Source organism: Camelus ferus, chromosome 6, assembly GCF_009834535.1.
Source record: "Camelus ferus isolate YT-003-E chromosome 6, BCGSAC_Cfer_1.0, whole genome shotgun sequence".
Classification (NCBI taxonomy): Eukaryota; Metazoa; Chordata; class Mammalia; order Artiodactyla; family Camelidae; genus Camelus; species Camelus ferus.
Window position 1 is genome coordinate 53,526,298 of NC_045701.1, and position 19,340 is coordinate 53,545,637.

Genomic DNA, 19,340 nt, shown 5'->3' on the forward strand with positions numbered 1-19,340 from the left:
GTCGAATCCCTAGTACCTTATTCACTGAATGAATAAATAAATATACAGCCTACTCCTTCTGTACCTGGAGCTCCTGGATAGTATTGTATTATACCAATAGGCTATCTGTGTCATACGGATAAGCCGTCAGAGCTATTTAGGGAGGTATGTACGTTCCCTATTTCACTCCCATCTCAGTTTATTACAAAGTCTTTTGTGGTTCCAGGACAGCAGTGACTTAAGAATATTACCAAGGCCACTCAGGGGACAACCAGGGTATCAGCGCCCTGCTTCCCTCAGGCCGACCTGCAGGGGTCGGTGTAGTCGGAGGCCTCCTTCGGTGCACGCAGACGCCCTTGTGCACCGAGGTGCAGAAGTTGGGAGTAGAGTACAGAGGAGTACACAGAAGGAGCCAACCGGAAGGGGCGGGGTCGTCTGCGAACCCGCCTTCCAGGGAGGCTCTTTCTCCCTCGCCCCGCCCCTTCCCCCGCCCAGGCGGCCATGGCCATTCCCGGCATCCCCTATGAGCGACGGCTTCTCATCATGGCGGACCCTAGAGATAAGGCGCTTCAGGACTACCGCAAGAAGCTGCTGGAGCACAAGGAGATCGACGGTCGTCTCAAGGAGTGTAAGTGCATCTTTATTTCCACATAATCTCATGCCTGGACCCGCTTCTGTCTCTGCCAAAGCCGAGGCCTTTGGCCGAGCTCTGCGACTGAGCCCCGGGATGAAAAGGCCTCGGTCCAGGGACAAGGCGCTTTGTCATCCCGCCCAGAGCTTGGGAGGCAGAGCCTCTTCCTGGGTGGAAATGGCCCAGTCTGGTCCAGGTGACAGAGGGAACATCCCCAGTTCTGAGATGGAAGTGAAAGATGACCAGAGGAAGAGTGGGGAAGAAGTGGGTCAGGGATGTTTCCCAGGTTGAGGTGCAAGGAGTGCAGTGTTGGTGGAGTCCCAGGACCCGGAACGCGACTTGAGACTTGAGTCGAGGAAGCTCAAGGAAGAGAGGAGGCTCGGGGGTTGAGTTGTTAGTGGACTGGAAAGCCGAACGCGGAGCTTAAGAGAGAGAGAGGTCCATTGGTCGTTAATGGTTCTCTTCTTTCCTAGTGTTTTGAGTTGTACTCTGTCAGACACACAGAAGTTTCCCTTACTTCCAGAACTGAGAGTACTTAAATTTTTTCTTAGTGCACCGTCACTGAAAAGCCTGAGTGGTTTAATTAAATGAAGGAAGACCTTAACCATAGCATTCTGTGGAGTACTGTGCCTGTTGACTTTATTTTGGTTAGAAAGCCAGAGAGTAGCAATCCATGTGGGTAGGTGAAGAAGTGGGGAAGGATCTAACTGGTTTATCATTCGGGTTTGTAATCTCAAATCCGGAGGTGTCAGTGTTAATATCTGTTAAGAATGTAACCTAAAATGTGCTCAAACAAGTATTACCGATCAAGAAAATAAAAATATGGTGCTTACACAGAAACATTTCATTTTTAAACATGCCATCTACAAACGGCATTTTTTTTTTGCGGTTTGATACAAAATATATGTAAAGTGAAATAGGCTTAAACTTAGTGACTTAAACTCTGTAAGACTATTTAATTTAAAATGTTCAAATTATATTATTTCAGTAAGGGAACAATTAAAAGAACTTACCAAGCAGTATGAAAAGTCTGAAAATGATCTGAAGGCCCTACAAAGTGTTGGGCAGGTAGGTAATGAAGTTTGTGAGGGTAATGGTAATTTGCTTTATTTTTTAGCTGTTGGCAACAAGTAATGCTTTTTTTTTCCCCCTTAGATTGTGGGTGAAGTACTTAAGCAATTAACTGAAGAAAAATGTAAGTGTATTAGGTTGTTAATTAGTAAAGAAGAAGCAGACTCCTCTCCCTCCCACCACCAAATTTTGAAATGCTTATTATTTAATGTCTATGATGAAGGTGGATGATATTCTTGCATAGACTGTTTTCTTTCAACTGTTGTCTTAACAAGTAAAACTCAAAGTGCCATCAATTTGGGTATATTTATTTTTCAATTAATTTTTCATTTTCTTCCTCTAGTCATTGTTAAAGCTACAAATGGACCAAGATATGTTGTGGGTTGTCGTCGACAGGTAACGTTTTACATTTGTACAGTACTTTATAATTGCCAAAAGTACTTTCATATAAGTTATTTAACTCTTGAGTTAAGCAAGTCAGACATTATGCCCGTAACTCCCAAAGGTGACTTGTTCAGGTATAGCTAATTATTAGCAAAGCCTGAACTTAAACCATGTGTTTGACTCCTGGTATTCTCTACTTTCTACTTTATTGCATTGCCTCAGTCAGCTCTAAACACTGAGAAATCAAAGAATTTTAGAACTGGAAAATATATCACATCATTTTATTTTTAATGTCTGTTTTGAAGAGGACTTAAAAGTACTAGACCTTATAAATTATATTTTATATTTAAACATTCGGAAATGTTACTTATAGACTTTATAGCTTAAATTGATTTTGTATGATTTCATTTAGATTAGAGTAGGCAAATTGAAGTAACTCCAAATTTTATTTTGTAGTCATCAAAAACGCTGACAAATGGCTTTAGATCGTTTTGTGGCCTCTGAAGCCAATTTAGGTACTACCTTTTTCTTTGGGAAGTGCCTTTAGTGAGTTCTTGTAAACTCATTTAAAGAGCTTTCTCTGAATATTTGTTATATCAGGTTCACGTTTTAAAACATTGATACAACAGTGCTATAGAATGGAATTAACCCAGAAACTGAATTCAATCTTAAGATTTTTTTCTTAGCCTGTAAGTGGGTTGACATTTTCTAAATCAAAATTTTATTATGCCTAATCCAGCAAAGGATTTCTATGTCCCTTTCAGGGCTCTTTGGATGCCAGAAGTTGGCATTTCTAAGATATTTCGTGGTTGTGTGATGGCAGGAGAGTATTTAAAAACTGGAAAATATTAGAAAAGCCAGAGTATATATTCCCTATAGATACAAGTGTAGAAATGGCTTCATATTGATCACTGTTTAGCTATTTTTCAAGTATATAGTAGTTCCTCCTTATCTGTAGGGATATGTATACTATGTTCTTTCCTATACATACATGCCTATGATAAAGTTTAATTTAAAAATTATACACAGAAAGAGGTTAACAATAATAATAAAATAGAACAGTTTTTAAAAAATATACTGTTACAAGAATCATGTAAATGTGATCTCTCTCAAAATATATTATACAAATTTTAATGTCTCTTCCATCTTAACTCAGCATTAATCACACACTGTGACCATATTCTTGCAGTTTGAGTTGCAACAGCAAAACAAGCAGTTTTCTTTCTCCCTCTTCACAATTTCAGGGATAGATTTGTTCTTACTGTAGATCTCAGCATATGTTTTTTTATTGTTTCTTTATTAAGTTGAGAACTTTCACCTTTTCACTTCAAGGAAGCACTGTGCAGCTTCTGTTTGGCATATCCAAATGGCCGCTATCTCTACTCTTGTGCTTTGGGGCCATTATTAAGTAAAGTAAGGATTACTGGCCACAGGATTCCAAGATAGTGAATTTGATAACCAAGAGGGCTACTAAGTGACTAGCGGGAGGGATACGCTGGACAAAGGGATGATTCATGTCTCAAGGACATAACTTTCATCACACTACTGAGAATAACACAAAACTTAAAACTTATGAATTGTTTACTTCTGAAATTTTCCATGTAATATTTTCAGACCTCAGGTAACAAAACATGGATAAAGGGGAACTGCTATTTCTGGCATTTTTTTTTAAGCTTAATCCATTATATTAAATCTAGTATTTTGCCTGCCTCCACTTCATTTTAATTGGCACTAAATCCTAAACTAAGAGCTCTTTGCAAAATCCTGTGAAAAGTGTTCAGTAATTTGTATGATTCTGAAATTGTATTGGCAAGCAGTTTTTCAAACTATCAAAAGGTAACCTTTATGTTTGAAAAGTAACAGCCTGTGATTTGAATCTATTGGATAAATTCTGTTCCAATTTTACCCAACCAAGTTACACTGCCTAAGTATGCCAGTAAATTGTTTAGTGTGATTCAACCTGATATATATATAATGTATTTACCATAATGTCTGGCAGTGTCTGGCACGTAGCAAAGGGATGAGTGATGGTTGCTGGATTTTTTGTTTGTTCCGTAACATTTTAATAAAAATCTCAGAGGGGATTTTTCCTCCCTTAACTTGTATGATCACATAACACATTCTTCCCAAAAGCTGTAGTTTTAAAATAAATATGATGAGCACACCTTAAGATGCTTCCCTTTCCTTCCCCCAAAATGTTCACTAACAGATTCCTGTATAAATGCTTTGGTACCAGTTGCTGAAGTCACTGTACTACAGTGCTTAAATCAAAGTAATGAGCAAAACTATGTTATATAATGAGTTTTTGAAAGTAAAATACTGTGGTCCATTCCTTCTTTAAAAACAAGGCCCTTGACAAGTCAGACTTTGTGTATTAGTGATTTCACATTTCACACTGAGGTTACACAAAAGGGTACTCTTTTAAGGGGCAGATGGAAACAACTTTGAGTTACTACTTTTAAAAGACTTTCTGTTGACATGGTGTTTATAATCTACTATTAATTAGTGTTCTCTCTGAAGGGTAAAAATGATTATTTGCCTTCTGAATATGCTGTTGTTAGAGTGTTATTCCCCTTTTCAAGTGTTTATGTAACACTTTTTTTTTCTTAACAAAATTAGCTTGATAAAAGCAAGCTGAAGCCAGGAACAAGAGTTGCTTTGGATATGACTACACTAACTATCATGAGGTAGGTTTCTTACTCTGTTTAGTTTTTTATTTTCACAGGGGGAAAATTTTATCCAAAGTATATTCTTGTTGAAATTACTGAATATTTTGCCACTTTTTCCATTTTACTAATTTTAGACTTTTTCGTTTGTTTTTGTCTGGTTGTTTTTGTTTGTTTGTTTGGGGTTTTTTTGTTTTTGTTTTTTTGAGGGGATAATTAGGTTTATTTCTTTCTTTTTCTTTCTTTATTTTTAGGGAGCTGGGAATTGAACCCAGGACCTCATGCATGCTAAGCATGCTCTCTACCACTTGAGCCATACTCTCCCCCCCTCATTTTACTAATTTCAAATTAATTTAAACATGGTTTTATGAGATCACCTACAGGAACTTACAGAAGCAAATCATTTATACTCTATTTGTAGGCTGAGAGAAAATACATCTTTTAAAAGAAAAATACATACCTTATCATTCCAGGTATTTGCCAAGAGAGGTGGATCCACTGGTTTACAACATGTCTCACGAGGACCCCGGGAATGTTTCTTATTCTGAGATTGGAGGGCTGTCAGAACAGATCCGGGAATTAAGAGAGGTTGGTTGTGTATGCTTTGTCCTCTGAACTTACTAACAAATAGTACTGGGTTTAAAATGCCTGAAGGGAGCAAGAGGATGTAAAGTTATTTTGTCCAAATAGTGGTTATTGAATACTATATATTTAATATTTTTGCCAAGAGAATAGCACTGAACTAGCTATGAAAACTAAGGGTTTTTGTTTATTTGGAGTTAGAAAAGTCCTGCTCTTTTTGTGACAAAGAAGAAAAAAAAAACCCTAAGAATAATATAAACCAATGATCAGGCCATCTGTTGTTTTGATTAGCATGGTTGGTTACTTGGGTCAGAGCACATTTGGGTAGCATGTGTAATGTAGTTTTTCACATAACCTTACTAATTTCCCATTACCCTATTAATAGAGTAAGTTATCCATGCCTTAAATATTTTACCTTGATAAAGCTGTTTGCTATCGTTTAAGAAAAATACTGACTTTAGGATGGCTTTAACTTTTTAAGTTCTTAGGTGAAGAATCAAATCAGGATTGCCTTGCTTCACAGCACAGATGGCTTCTTAACAATTCTCTTTTAGGCAAATTACATTGTCCTATTGATTTCATCCTAATTTTGGATGGAAATATTCAGGAATGAACTTGGTTAGTTGGAATGACTTACATTATCTGATTTAAGCTCTAAACAGTGGTTTTCACATTTCAGTGCATTACATTTTCTGGAACTCTTATTAAAGATATAGTTTCCTAGGCCCTCTGTATGGGTTTGATGTAGCAGATTGGGGGTGAGGCACAGGAATTAGCATTTAAACAAGCATTCCATGTGATTATGAAACCCTGTTATTTTTTACCCATACTTGAGGAAGCACTGGCCTAAGTGTAAATGAAAGTCTATTTTTTTCACTTCATAGTTAATGAAAGAGGAAGAAAAGTACTTCATGGAACAGTGAAGTTTTTTACAGTGATTTGCTGCATCAACTATAGGAGCAGGATGAATCTCTCTCTCACACACACACACACACACACACACACAAAACACACATAGAGCTTTTCATCTTTCTGTACAGCTTAATTGTAAGCTTTTCCTTCTTTCTTCAGCCTTCACTCACTTCTCTCAACTCCTGTATCAAATGTTGCTATAACTACTCAGCACTTAAAAAACACACACACACACATACACACAACACACACGGACACGCAATACCCCTTTCCATCTGCAGACACTTGAGAATATTAATTTCTTACACTTTTGGAGTGTCTTAATCATACCTTACAGACACAACTATTCAATAGAAGTTTATCTCTAAAGTTACTGGTACTGTAAACAGTTTAAGTTAGGCAGTCAAATCCTCACTTTTTCTATTCTCCACTTTTCTTTCTTTGAATCAGTCTTACAACATTGAGAGCAGAATTTGTGGTTTTTCTTAAGACTGCTATGACAAAACACCAACATAAGGAAATTTTATGTACCATTTCTCTCAGTGGCAGTTATAACTTACTGAAGTTCCCCACTTTATGTTGTATTCCCAAATGCAAAATAGTATAGGTCTTTTTTTTAAAAACACTGTTGTAATTCCTAAGACATGTGAATAATTCTTATTACTAAGCCATTACCTTTTTGGGGTGGGGGAGGTAATTAGGTTTGTGTGTATGTATGTATGTATGTGTGTGTGTATTTATTTATTTATAACGGAGGCACTGGGATTGAAGGCACTGGAATTGAATCCAGGACCTCGTGCATGCTAAACACTCACTCTACCATTGAGCTAAACCCTGCCCCCCTCTTTTTTCACTTAACTGATTTTTTTTGTAGTGTAATTTCAGTTCAAATGTGTTTTGACAGATTATATGCTTATGCAATCATCACTCTAGTCAGGTGTGTGATTATTTTATCAAATGTGTTAAATAATAAATGATAAGTAAATAGTTCAAGTTACCACATGCTTTTTAATTAATTAATTTAAAAATGTTTTAAGATTTTTAGATTTAAGAGATACCGTACATCTACCTGAAGAAAAACCTCTAATACAAATGGTTTTACTTAGCATAGAATTCTAGATCTGTTACAAATTATGATGTGTATATGTAACTCTGCTGATATTTTATTGAAAATACTTGAAAGTAAATCAAAATCTTTACTAACTTTTTAAAAAACATGCAACTTCTTTTCTAGGTAATAGAATTACCTCTTACAAACCCGGAATTATTCCAACGTGTAGGAATAATACCTCCAAAAGGCTGTTTGTTGTATGGACCACCAGGTTGGTATTGAATTATGTCTGCCCCACTATAAATGAATGAATGAAGTAATAGAAAAATAAGATGGGAGTTTGATGTGGGCAGTTCCAACCTCTATTCTGTTCAGAGTAAGGAGGGGATTAGAGATGTGTGTCTACTAGTTTCTGAGGCATGCTTAGTTCTTTTGTGCCTCACAGAATATATATCTTAACATGCCATATGATCTTAATCAATGGTCCTTTGTGGTTCACAGACCTCTGTATGTCCCACTTTCAGGGAATCTACATGGTCATAGTAGTAAGATGTCAACACAATGAAAAAGGCAACAAATATCTGTGGTGGTGGCACAAAGCAATGGGGGTAAAACTGCTCAGCCACAGCATGAATCAATTAAGTCAGTGGCACAAAATGGTATGGTAGTCATTGTCGTCTTGGCCACTCACATTTTCCATATTTTTTTTTTAATGGCGGTTTCACTTAAAAATGTTCTTGTTAAAGCAGTAAAAATGATTAATATTATTAAATCCTGATCTTTGAATATCTTGTATTCTGTGATGAAATCGAAAATACATATAAAATACTTCTGTTGCATGCTAAATAGGATAGTTAATCTCCAGGAGAAGCATTTGTGTAATTATTTGAGTTGCCTGCTGAATTAGCTGCTTTTCACAGAATACCACTTTTACTTGAAAGGATGATTTACAGACAATCTACTGTTATCGGTCTGGTTATCGGTTATTCAAACTGATTATTGGCACACAATTCTTAAAAAATGAATGAAGTTAGCCTATCATGTTAAAGTAGACAACTGACACCATCTGTCACCAGTGATAAAATTTGTGCTTTCAAGTGAAAATTAATTTATTGAAAACTTTACATTTGGTACTGTGAGCTTGACAGCTTTCCAGTATGTTAATACAAGATGAGATTGGTGATGGTATGAACAAATGTGATTTTTTTTTTGATACCATCTAATGAAAAATGCTAGTATTTGGAAGATTTTTATAAGCCACTGAATCAATAGTTTCCAAATAACCAATACTTGATATTAGAGCATCATATGTAGGTAAAGGTCCATTTAGTTTGCAGGATAGACCAACGGATTTTAATGTACAGGTTTCCATCATTGTCTATTTCTGAGTATGGTTTGATATATTCCTAAAGTTATGTACTCGATTTGCGTAAAATAAAATTACAAGGGATATTTTGAATAAAGTTTTAAATTTTAATATTGAGAGTGGAAGTGCTTTGGAATTTTAAATGGAAATTCTATTTAGCATTTAGCTTCCATTTTGCAAAATTTACTGTTCAAGGATTATATTCTTAAAAAGTTTTTGAAAATTTGTTTCACTTTTCATTTAATTAGGACTTCTTTTATCACTCCTAGGTACAGGAAAAACACTCTTGGCACGAGCTGTTGCTAGCCAGCTGGATTGCAATTTCTTAAAGGTAAAGGGAAAATTTTTTTTCTAGCTGTTAAAATTAAATTTTAGTTGAATTGTCTTATGTTTACCTTAATGTTTTTCCTTTAATCAGGTTGTATCTAGTTCTATTGTAGACAAGTACATTGGTGAAAGTGCTCGTTTGATCAGAGAGATGTTTAATTATGCCAGGGACCATCAGCCATGCATCATTTTTATGGATGAAATAGATGCTATTGGTAAGAATAACACTTTTAAAAATTTATTTTAAGGTTTTCTTGACAGTATTAGGACATGTTTTTTAAATCTAAAAGAACGTTTTTTCCCCTCTCTTCACCTCTAATTGCAAATTGTGTGAAGTAGCAAAATGAATTGAATGTTACTTCAAAAAAATTAAGAAAGTTTAACCAATTTTAATAAATAACTTTTAACATTGAGAAAGAGAAACATTATATCAAAATCAATTCTAATTTTTTCATTATAATTCTTGCTAATTAATTTTCATATTAATGTTTTAAACCCCAGATGCTATCATATTCATATTGTTTTCTTAAATGATGCTTAAAGAGGAAAAGAGTAATGCATATGAGTTTCCATATCATTATTTCAGGTGGTCGTCGGTTTTCTGAGGGTACTTCAGCTGATAGAGAGATTCAGAGAACTTTAATGGAGGTAATATTTCATAAAAGGGATTTATAAAGAAATCACTGTTTATAAAATAAAGAAGTGAACAGTGGATATTTGAAGGCCAAAATATGTACAATGATTTAAATGAAGAATATGCCTAAGTGGGAAATTTGAAAATACTGACAGTAATGAACACTTTTCTCCACCACAATCTCTAGTAAGAAAATGAGTACTAGAAAATAATAGGTCTATCTACAAAATTCCATTTGATTTACGGCTGTTCTAGTCTGGTTTTTTGAGCAGACCAGCCATTTAAGTATTTAAATTGTTTATTGTACTTATATTGTGAATGTGATCTTGTGTTAGTTTTATTAAGATATTTTATGAATGACAAACATATTAAAATTGGTGACAGTAAATAAGTTATAATTGTGTATGAGGCTGCTTTAAAAATTACTAATACTTTCCTGTCTTGCTTTATTGCTAAGAATGAAAGGAAACTAAAGTAATTTTGATTATTGAATATGGATGATAGGATATTGAAATGTGTATAAAGCCTTTCCCCACTCCAAATTCTGTGAAAGTGATGGCAAGATTCCAAACACATTTTTCAACTTCTATAGATAGGTAGCATAAGTATGCACTGTCAATTTCTGTCTTAATAGAGGTATCTGAAAATTGCTTTTCATGAATTACACTAGTCTGCTCAGAAAATACACAGTATTTTAAAATTAGTTGCAGAGTCTCTTAGAAACTTTAAATTGAGGTTTTTAAAACAATGCAGATACTAGTTTTATTCATGTAACTGATATGTTATTAGCTAACATTTTGGGAAAGAAATAGACATATTGTCAGGCTAGCTTTGCTTTAAAGAGTTTGTTGAGTGCAGTTATGTTTTTCAAAATTTATTCAAGAAAACTTCAGGAATCGAAAGAAATGTGTTGTGTCTCAGTATTTCTATGTATAAGAGAATTATTTGAGAAGATATTTAATGGATTTATTACCAGATTTATAGAAAATCATTGTGTACAGTTATCCTGGATAATTTACATTATCCAGTTAATGTAATTTTTATGTCTGGCATACCATAAGCACTTTATTTTTTATTTATTTATTTTTTAATGGAGGTACTGGGGATTGAACCCAGGATCTCGTGCATGCTAAGCATGCCCTCTACCACTGAGCTATATCCACCCCCCCATAAGCACTTTAAGCATTAGTTTTTAATATTTTTATTTTTAAAAGTAATTGTATCAAAAAAATGAACATTGGAAATTAGATCTACAGAGTTTAGTTTCATAATTCTTGACTAGATGGATGCCTTCAGAATTGCTGAAACTATGTAATAGCTATAAAAATCTACATAGTTAAATAATCTATCTTGGAACTTTAAGAATGGAAAATATATCCTTTATATAAGAGAGAGGAAAAGTGATTCCATCAAATGATCATTCTAAACATCACATATCTATCTGTAAGCAATACTTTTCATGGTCTTAGGCATATAAAAGTTGTGTGCTATGTATTTTTAATGGTTGGAATGTTTTATAAAATCTGCCTTTGATTTTTATTCACAAATGTGTCCTTAGTTACTGAATCAAATGGATGGATTTGATACTCTACATAGAGTTAAAATGATCATGGCTACAAACAGACCAGATACACTGGATCCTGCTTTGCTTCGTCCAGGAAGATTAGATAGAAAAATACGTGAGTTAAGCTTCTTTGCCTGCTGTCTGTCCATTTCCCTTTGTATATATATCTTTCTTTTCCCATACCTCCTCCTCACCCCCTACTTTAATTAAAAAACACAAAATATGACTGTAAAAGGATTTCTTACAATTTTCTTATTTTCAGATATTGATTTACCAAACGAACAAGCAAGATTAGATATATTGAAAATCCATGCAGGTCCCATTACAAAGCATGGTGAAATAGGTAAGGAAATAACCTGTTTTCCATATGTTTACATTTGGTAAATGAAGCAAAATGCTATTGAATATCACTGACAGTCTACCAAATCTGGTTTTAAATTCAGTAAACACAGTGTCTTAAATTCAGCTAATAGTTATTGAGCATCTGCCGTATGCGAGGAATTGTTCTAAATGCTGAGGATATAGCAATGAACAAAACAGACAAATTCCTGCTTTTACTGAATTTACATTCTTGTCAGGAAAAACAGATGAAGTAAGTAAAATATGTAGTTGAACCTTGAACAGCATGAGTCTGAACTGTGCGGGCCCACTTATGTGAATGTTTTTCAGTAGTAAATACTATATAGTACTACACAATTGGGGTTGGCTGAATTCATGGATGTAGAACTGTGAATATGGAAGGCAGGCTATGAATTATGTATGAAGCATGGGGAAGCACAGGGAAGTCCTTACCAAGGTGACCTTTAAGCAATGACCTAAGAGGCTAAAGAACTGGATATGGATATTTGAGGGAAAGTCATGCAGAGGTAACAACAAGTAAGACAGCCTTGAAGCACTTGCATGCCTGGAACATTCCAGGAGCAGCAAAGACGTCAAGGTGTTTGTGGGGGAGTCAATGGGACAGTAGCAAGTGAAATAAATCATGGAAGTAATGGAGATCAGGTTGTGTAGAGTTTTATTGAGGATATCGTTGGGCAACTTTGGTTTTTATTTTTAGTGATATGATGTCATTGGAGGATTGTGAGCAGAAGAGTGATACAATCTTTTTACCATTTTTAGCTTTATAGAAAATTATAAAAATACATAAAAGTAGAGATGAAAGTGTAATCTTATCAGGTACTCATGCTCCCCCCACCCCAGCTTCAGTGATTAACTCATGGCCAACCTTGTGTTGTATGTAATCTCTACCACCTCCTACCTTCTCTCTGGAGTTTTAAAAGGCGAATTCTAGGCATTATATCATGTCATCTGTAAATATTTCAAAATTCACTTATGTTAAATAAGGTCATTCTGGCTGCATGTAGAGGGACAAGGATAGAAACAAGAAGATGAGTTAGGAGGTTATTTCAGTAATCCAGGCAAAAGAGGATGGTGGCTTGATTCAAGGTGGTAGGAAAGTCTTTTAAAATAATGAGATTCTGAACATATTTTGAAAATAGAGGTGACTGGACTTGCTAATGAATCAGATATGGGGTGTGAGCTAAAGGGAAGAACCAGGGAAGACTTAGATTTTTGACTCACACAACTGGGAAGATGGAATTACCATCAATTAAAATCAGGTAAAACTGGAAAGATTAGGTTTTAAAGGGTCAGTAAGGAATTTGATTCTGGCAATACTAAATTTGAGATGCCAGTTAGATAGCTAAATAAAGATGTTGACTAGTAATTCTGTATGCATCAATAGTTCATTGGGGTGGTCTATGCTAGAGGGATAAATGGGGGTAATATCTGCATAAAAATGGTTTTTAGTCTGGAGATTAGATGAGATTTCCAAGGAAGTGAATATTGATTGAGAAGAAATTTAAAAACTGAGCTAATTCCAACATTAAGAAATTGAGAGGAAGAACCATCAAAGGAGACTGAAGAGGTATAGTCATAGAGGTAGAAGTTAACCAGGAGCTGGTGGTATCCTAGAAGATAAATGAAGAAATTGTTATGAAGGACTAATTCCCTGTCAAATACTGACAGTGGGTCTGATAAGAGTTCTGAGATTGGATCTTTGGATTTACTATGTGAAGATCATTGGTGACCTTACCAAAAACAATTTCTTTGGAGTGGCAGGAGTGAAAGCTTCCTTCAGATGAGTATTAGAGAGATGAGTCGGAGAGGCTTTGAGTTTAAACATCTCTTTCAAGGAGTTCTTCTAGATAGGGGAGAAGAGAAGAAATGGAGTTGCAGCAGACATGGAGATGAGGATTTGGGGGAGCTTTCTTTAAGATGGAAGAACCTACAACACTTTTTCTAATGTTGATAGGAATGATCTAGGAGAGAAATAGAAGTTGATAATGTATTTCCTTGAAGAGAAGTTGGTTTTGTCTATAAGCATAGACTTTTCACTTAAGAGAATAGGAGGGAAGGCAGCATAGGTAGATGGTGATGATGACAGGTTCTCAAATATGGTAGGTACTTGTAGAATTTTTCTTCTGAATGCTTTTATTTTCACAGTGAAATAGGAAGCAAGTTCAGACTGAAGATGGGAAAGTATTATTAGAGATTTGAGGACAGAGGAGAAGTTATAAAATAGTTACCTGTAGAAGTGAGATACTGGACACTCCATGGCTTGTGGCCAGATTCTATCTGCTTTCTGTTTTTGTAAATAAAGTTTTGTTGTAGCACAACTACTCCCATTCATTTATATATTGTCTATGACTGCTTTCCCACTGCAACAGCAGAAATGAGTAATTTTGATAGAGACCATATGGCCTACAAAGGCTAAAATATTTTGTTTCCCTTTGCAGAAAAGTTTGCTGACCTCTGGACTAGGGAAATCTAGTTTAATTGCTAGACAGCTTTAAAAACCCTTTAGAAGTTAGTGTTCTAAAATAATTACAAGTAGTTAATTATTGCCTAACTTTCTCATTACTCATGTGAAAGAGTTTTGAGCTGGAAAGACTGAGCTGAACTGAGGATGTCAATTTATAGGTTTCTTCTAATCCTGAGCTCTTGCTAGGTGCCAGCTATTGTGCTAACCTTGGAAATCTCTGGTCTCCAGAAGCTTACGTGAACTTGAACCTGAATTAAGACTAGTTAATGAATTATCTATATGATTTCAAATAGAGATTGACATAGTCTAGATTGCCTGACAAAGGGCATCTTACCACAGTTATTCACACTGTAGTAGCCTATGCTGTCTCTTCTCTCTCTATTCTGTATCAAGTCCATAACTGCTACCCTAAACTAACAGCTCTTTATTTCAAGTCTGTAATATGGATAAAAAGATCACTTAACTATTAACTGTTACCTGAGACCTCACCACTTGGAATTTGCATGGAAACCAGAAAAACTAACCAATGCTTGCTCTCGCATTTAAAAATTCCAAAAGGTAAAATTATGTCTGATGACTATTTTTGGTATATTTTATATTTGGCTTATATGATTAAATTCCATTGTGGTTACGGTTGATTTTGAATGTTCTAGATTTATTCAACTTAAATATTTGGTTACAGTTTTAATAAGTCATAGCTTGACAGATATGTGAAGTTCACATGTGCATGACTTTCTCTGTGTAGAAGCAGGTAAAGATGCTTTCAGATCTTGATACCTTTTGGTTTTCAAGTTTCAGAAGATGTTTATTTCTGCTTGGTGCTGATTTACTTAACAGATATATCATTTGGGGTTGTTAGTATTGTGAACTGTTAACAGAGATGATGCCTAGCTGATCTATTCAAACCAAGCTCTTCTGTTAAATTTTCTATATGGGTATATAAATCAAGAAAAGTTTTTTTTTTTTTCCTAATTTCCAGTATTTTTTCCTAAACAGATTATGAAGCAATTGTGAAGCTTTCAGATGGCTTTAATGGAGCAGACCTGAGAAATGTTTGTACTGAAGCAGGTAAAGGTTTAAAGTACAGTTTTTACTATTGGTTTTGATTTGTTTAATTTGCTAAAAATGTGCTTGTGTTATTCCAACAGCAGAGCCTGGGCTTTGCAAGGATTTGATTGCTTGTTTTCTAGGAAATTGATTCCAAGAAGTAGGAGAGAATAGGGCAAGTGAGATGGGAGGAGGAAAAGCTATTACGAGGGTGCACCATTGAAAGGCAGTTGTAGGCAAGAGGGGCTTGATTCTGATGAGACCTCAGAGAAACATACAGAATACTTTCCAGGATTCTCTGGCTGAGTTATGGGAGACTGGAGCATTTATTTACCAGCTCTTTTCCTCCATTGGATGAGATTTCCCCTTGGGGATGTTAACTCGTTTGCTTTAGGGTAGAATTGTGAAAAGACATGCATGTGATAACGTACTGGCCCCCTGAAGTAAGTCTGTGACTCTACAGAACTATCAGCCACACTTGTGGCAGAAATCCGACTGGACCACGTACCAGGGCTATCCGCTGCAAAATGGTTGACATGTCTTCTGATGCTAGTCTATCAGCAATAAACTTTGAAAGATTGATTTATGCATTTTGTGTTCATGCAACTTGTGTGAAATATAGTATGTTTTTAATATAATTTTCTCTATAGATTGTGTGCTCTATTTTTATTTCTGGTACCAAGTCGCTTTAAAACCCTGCAGAGAGTCATTTAGTCTTTGTCCTCCACACAGAATCTTACAATAAAACAAACAAACAAAAAACTTCTACAGTAGTTTTTATAGTTACTGACTTTCATAGGTTGCAGATGAAGTTTCTTTTTAAGGGATTACTATATATGATTTCCTTCTTTCATAGCACCTTTAGCCTTATTTTAACATTTCTTGTAAATTGAACAGACGATGTTTACAGAGGCTGCTTAGTCATAGCTTCTCCATAGGAATATCTCCATGGGTATACTGTGACTCAGTATCTGGAGCAAAGATCTGCAGGTCTAGAAACTCAGTAGAAATCAGAGTAAATCATGCTCACAAAGACTTATTAATAAATAAAAGTAAGAGGTAAGCTGTCATGTGGCTTGAACTGCCTGGAGTAATTTATGACATTCATATTCTAAAATCTACACTGGACCAAATTATTATTAGAAGATTGCTTTAGTGAAATTGGAATCCAAACAAAAGCAATGTCATAATCTTAAAGTTGATGCCATCCAATTATGATATTCTCTTTTTCCCCCCACTTATTTTTAGCTATTTCCAATAAAGAGCTATACCTTCTGTGCGGATTAAAAATTTAATCTTTTTAACTGGGTGGGACATTCTCATTTAGAGACATAGTCAAATTCTTTAGTTTTCTTTTTATTAGACTTTAAGCCTTTTTTGTTAACATATCTTTCTATAAATTAAAAAACTAGATGATTCAATTATAGGTGTTTCTTCTATTCAAATCCCGAGATTACCATCCTTTTTGGATTAGAATGTATCTCAGATTCACTCATTCACCAAATAGTAACTTGGAAACTGTAATATGCACAAGGTTTGGAAAAATAACTTGCCTAATTTAGTTTTAAGACTTCACTGTAAAAAAAAACTAGTCATTTCTATTCTGATTTCTGAGGACAACATAGAGTGGCTATTGCCAGGACCCCTTATGTAGAAATCTTGAAAGGGAAGATGGGAAATAACCCTTGAAATTTTCTATTTGCAACCCACTCATTTTATGTAAGTGAAAATTCAGTATAAGCAGATCCTCAATCAAAATGTTAGTAGGATTCATTTAATTAGTAGATAGTGATAATTTACCATCTTTAGCTTATCATGAAATTAGAATTACCTCAAAATCTGGGATTTATATCCATGACACAACTAATGTCCAAAAAAACCCCACCAACAAATCCCTTTTACCTCTTTGTCAAGTCATATTGGACAGGTAACTTTTAAACTTGAAAGAAAAAATTGAATTGTGGTGCTTGAATATGAAAATTATATAAAATATCAATTTGTTATATACATAAGTAAATTTTCCTGTGTGAATAATGATACTACTGTTGACTTTTCTTTAATTCTCATTCTCTAAGCTTTGCTTATTAACAAGGAAAAGTTATCAAAATTATTGGCGGTGTTTTGTGTTTTCCCAAACTGTACATGGACTCCCTCCTTCCAGAGAATTGCTGCCTACGCAGTTAGGAAACTACTGCTTCAAATGTGTATGTTTTGTTGATAGTTAGGTTTGGTTTTGTTTTTTCAAGATGCCAGTGGATACAGGGAATGTGTAAGCGGAGTTTTAAATATCCAGATAATTGTCTCATTGTTCTCCAGCTTTTTGTTTGTTTGTTTGTTTTGGGGGGGGGATAAGGGGTAATTGGTTTGTTTATTTAAAGGAGGTACTGGGGATTGAACCCAGGACCTTGTGCATGCTATGCATGCAGTCTACACTGAGCTGCAGTCTACACTGAGCTATAGTCTACCGAACTGTTTCCTAGCCTTTGGTTTGGAAAATAATGCTCACTGTAGCTATGGAAATTAATTGAATAATGGTAATGTTTTTTGACAAATTAGAACTACTGGCTGAGAAGTAGTAAATCTAGGCTTCTTCAGAGTTCTTCCACAGTTACATTATTTAGTTTTCTTAAAAGTTTTTTTAAATTGAGATATAATTTACATATAACATTATATTAGTTCAGGTGTGCAATGTAATGATTTGGTATTTGTATATATTGCCAAAAGATCACTGCAATAAGTCTACTGCAATAAGTTAACATTCCATCATCACACATAGTTACAAAATTGTTTTTTCTTGTGATAAGAACTTTTAAGATTTAGTCTCAGCAACTTTCAAATATACAATGCAATATAATTAAGTATAGCCACAATGCTGTACTTTACATCTCCAGAACTTATTTATTTTATAATATTTCACCCAGCTCCCCCCTTAGTTTTCTTATAATAAACAAATAATTTACATATTATATATAGCAGTCATGTTGTTTTATTTTCCACAGGTATGTTTGCAATTCGTGCTGATCATGATTTTGTAGTACAGGAAGACTTCATGAAAGCAGTCAGAAAAGTGGCTGATTCTAAGAAGCTAGAGTCTAAATTGGACTACAAACCTGTGTAATTTACTGTAAGGTTTTTGATGGCTGCATGACAGATACTGGCTTAATGTAAAAATAAAGTTAAGGAAAATAATGTATGTATTGGCAATGATCTCATTAAAAGCATATGAATAAAAATATGTATGAATAACATTGTAAAAATTAGTTCAATAATTCTACTTTTAAGAAGTATAGAAGAAATCTGTATGTTTGTTAATGTTGCATTTATTGCAGCAGAAGTTATAAAAGAAGAGTATGTTGAAGCTTTTCATATTTGCTGTGTATTTTGTAAAAACATTTAATGTGGTTTGAGATAGTAGTACCAGAGAGCATTTCTTATGACTTATTTTATATCATTTGTTTTCCTCATCCTAAAAAGTTTAATAAAATCTGTTTGATTCAGTTCTCCTACATATATTCTTGTCTTTTATGAGACTACATTTACTATGGTCCATTGAATTCTTTAGTAAGTATAAACATCTTGTTAAATTAACATAGATGTGTGTATTCTATATCTATATTCCTCCTTCCAGAAAGTCTTTATTCTTTACCTCCTGTAATTAGGCTGTGTGGTAGTTAATTGAAATAGTACATGCACATCCATAACCTTTTTTTCCTATAGATTATGATTCAAAGTAATTGCTAATAAATGTGGCTTGGTTTCCTTGATTTATTTGAAATGAGGATGTTAAGGTCTGTACCCTCCCCTCTTCTCAGAAAAATTCACACATAACATGCCTAATTTTGCATATATTCAAACTTGAGACTTTATTTCCCAAGCTCACCCATGGGCTCTATATAGGTATCTATGGATACCAGGCTAAGAGTGTCTGATGTATGGGATGTTGATGTCAGAAATGTTCAAAACAAAAGTTCTGTTACCTATACACAATTCTTTCTCATATTATGTGGCAATTAAAGCTTTAACAAATTACAAATAGGAAATCATCATTGGACATCAATTAAAATTATGTTATATTTAAAGATGCTGTTAAAAACTTGACTTCAGTTACACAAACACTAAGAATGAAGGATTTATGACTCAGGTAATTATATAATCATTCTTCAAGTTAAAAACTTACTAGCAGAGTATGGTGTGCCTTTTTATAATTTTAAATTGAGAGAACAGTTTACATAGCGGTAGAGAAAATGGAGCCCTCAAGCTAGCCATCTAATACTCAAATTATTGAACAGTTCTATTTCTATG

The 19,340-nt window shown here is 34.6% G+C and overlaps 1 protein-coding gene across 3 annotated transcripts; it reads left to right on the plus strand.

Moving 5' to 3' along the window:
* The first annotated feature begins 455 nt into the window (after nucleotides 1-455).
* On the plus strand, nucleotides 456-18,546 carry PSMC6 (proteasome 26S subunit, ATPase 6). 3 transcript variants are annotated; one of them, XM_006185418.3, is made up of 14 exons: nucleotides 456-607; nucleotides 1,599-1,678; nucleotides 1,766-1,805; nucleotides 2,025-2,077; nucleotides 4,685-4,752; nucleotides 5,205-5,319; nucleotides 7,460-7,547; nucleotides 8,912-8,973; nucleotides 9,061-9,184; nucleotides 9,556-9,617; nucleotides 11,162-11,282; nucleotides 11,430-11,510; nucleotides 14,988-15,059; nucleotides 18,038-18,546. In XM_006185418.3, exons 1-14 carry the CDS (start codon nucleotides 481-483, stop codon nucleotides 18,154-18,156), a joined length of 1,212 nt encoding a protein of 403 aa, XP_006185480.1. In that variant the 5' UTR covers nucleotides 456-480; the 3' UTR covers nucleotides 18,157-18,546. The 3 variants fall into 3 exon arrangements, with proteins under 3 accessions (XP_006185480.1, XP_014415406.1, XP_032337948.1); XM_014559920.2 differs by lacking the exon at nucleotides 1,599-1,678 and having other exon boundaries at nucleotides 488-607; XM_032482057.1 differs by lacking the exons at nucleotides 1,599-1,678; nucleotides 1,766-1,805 and having other exon boundaries at nucleotides 490-607.
* Nucleotides 18,547-19,340: the final 794 nt, after the last annotated feature.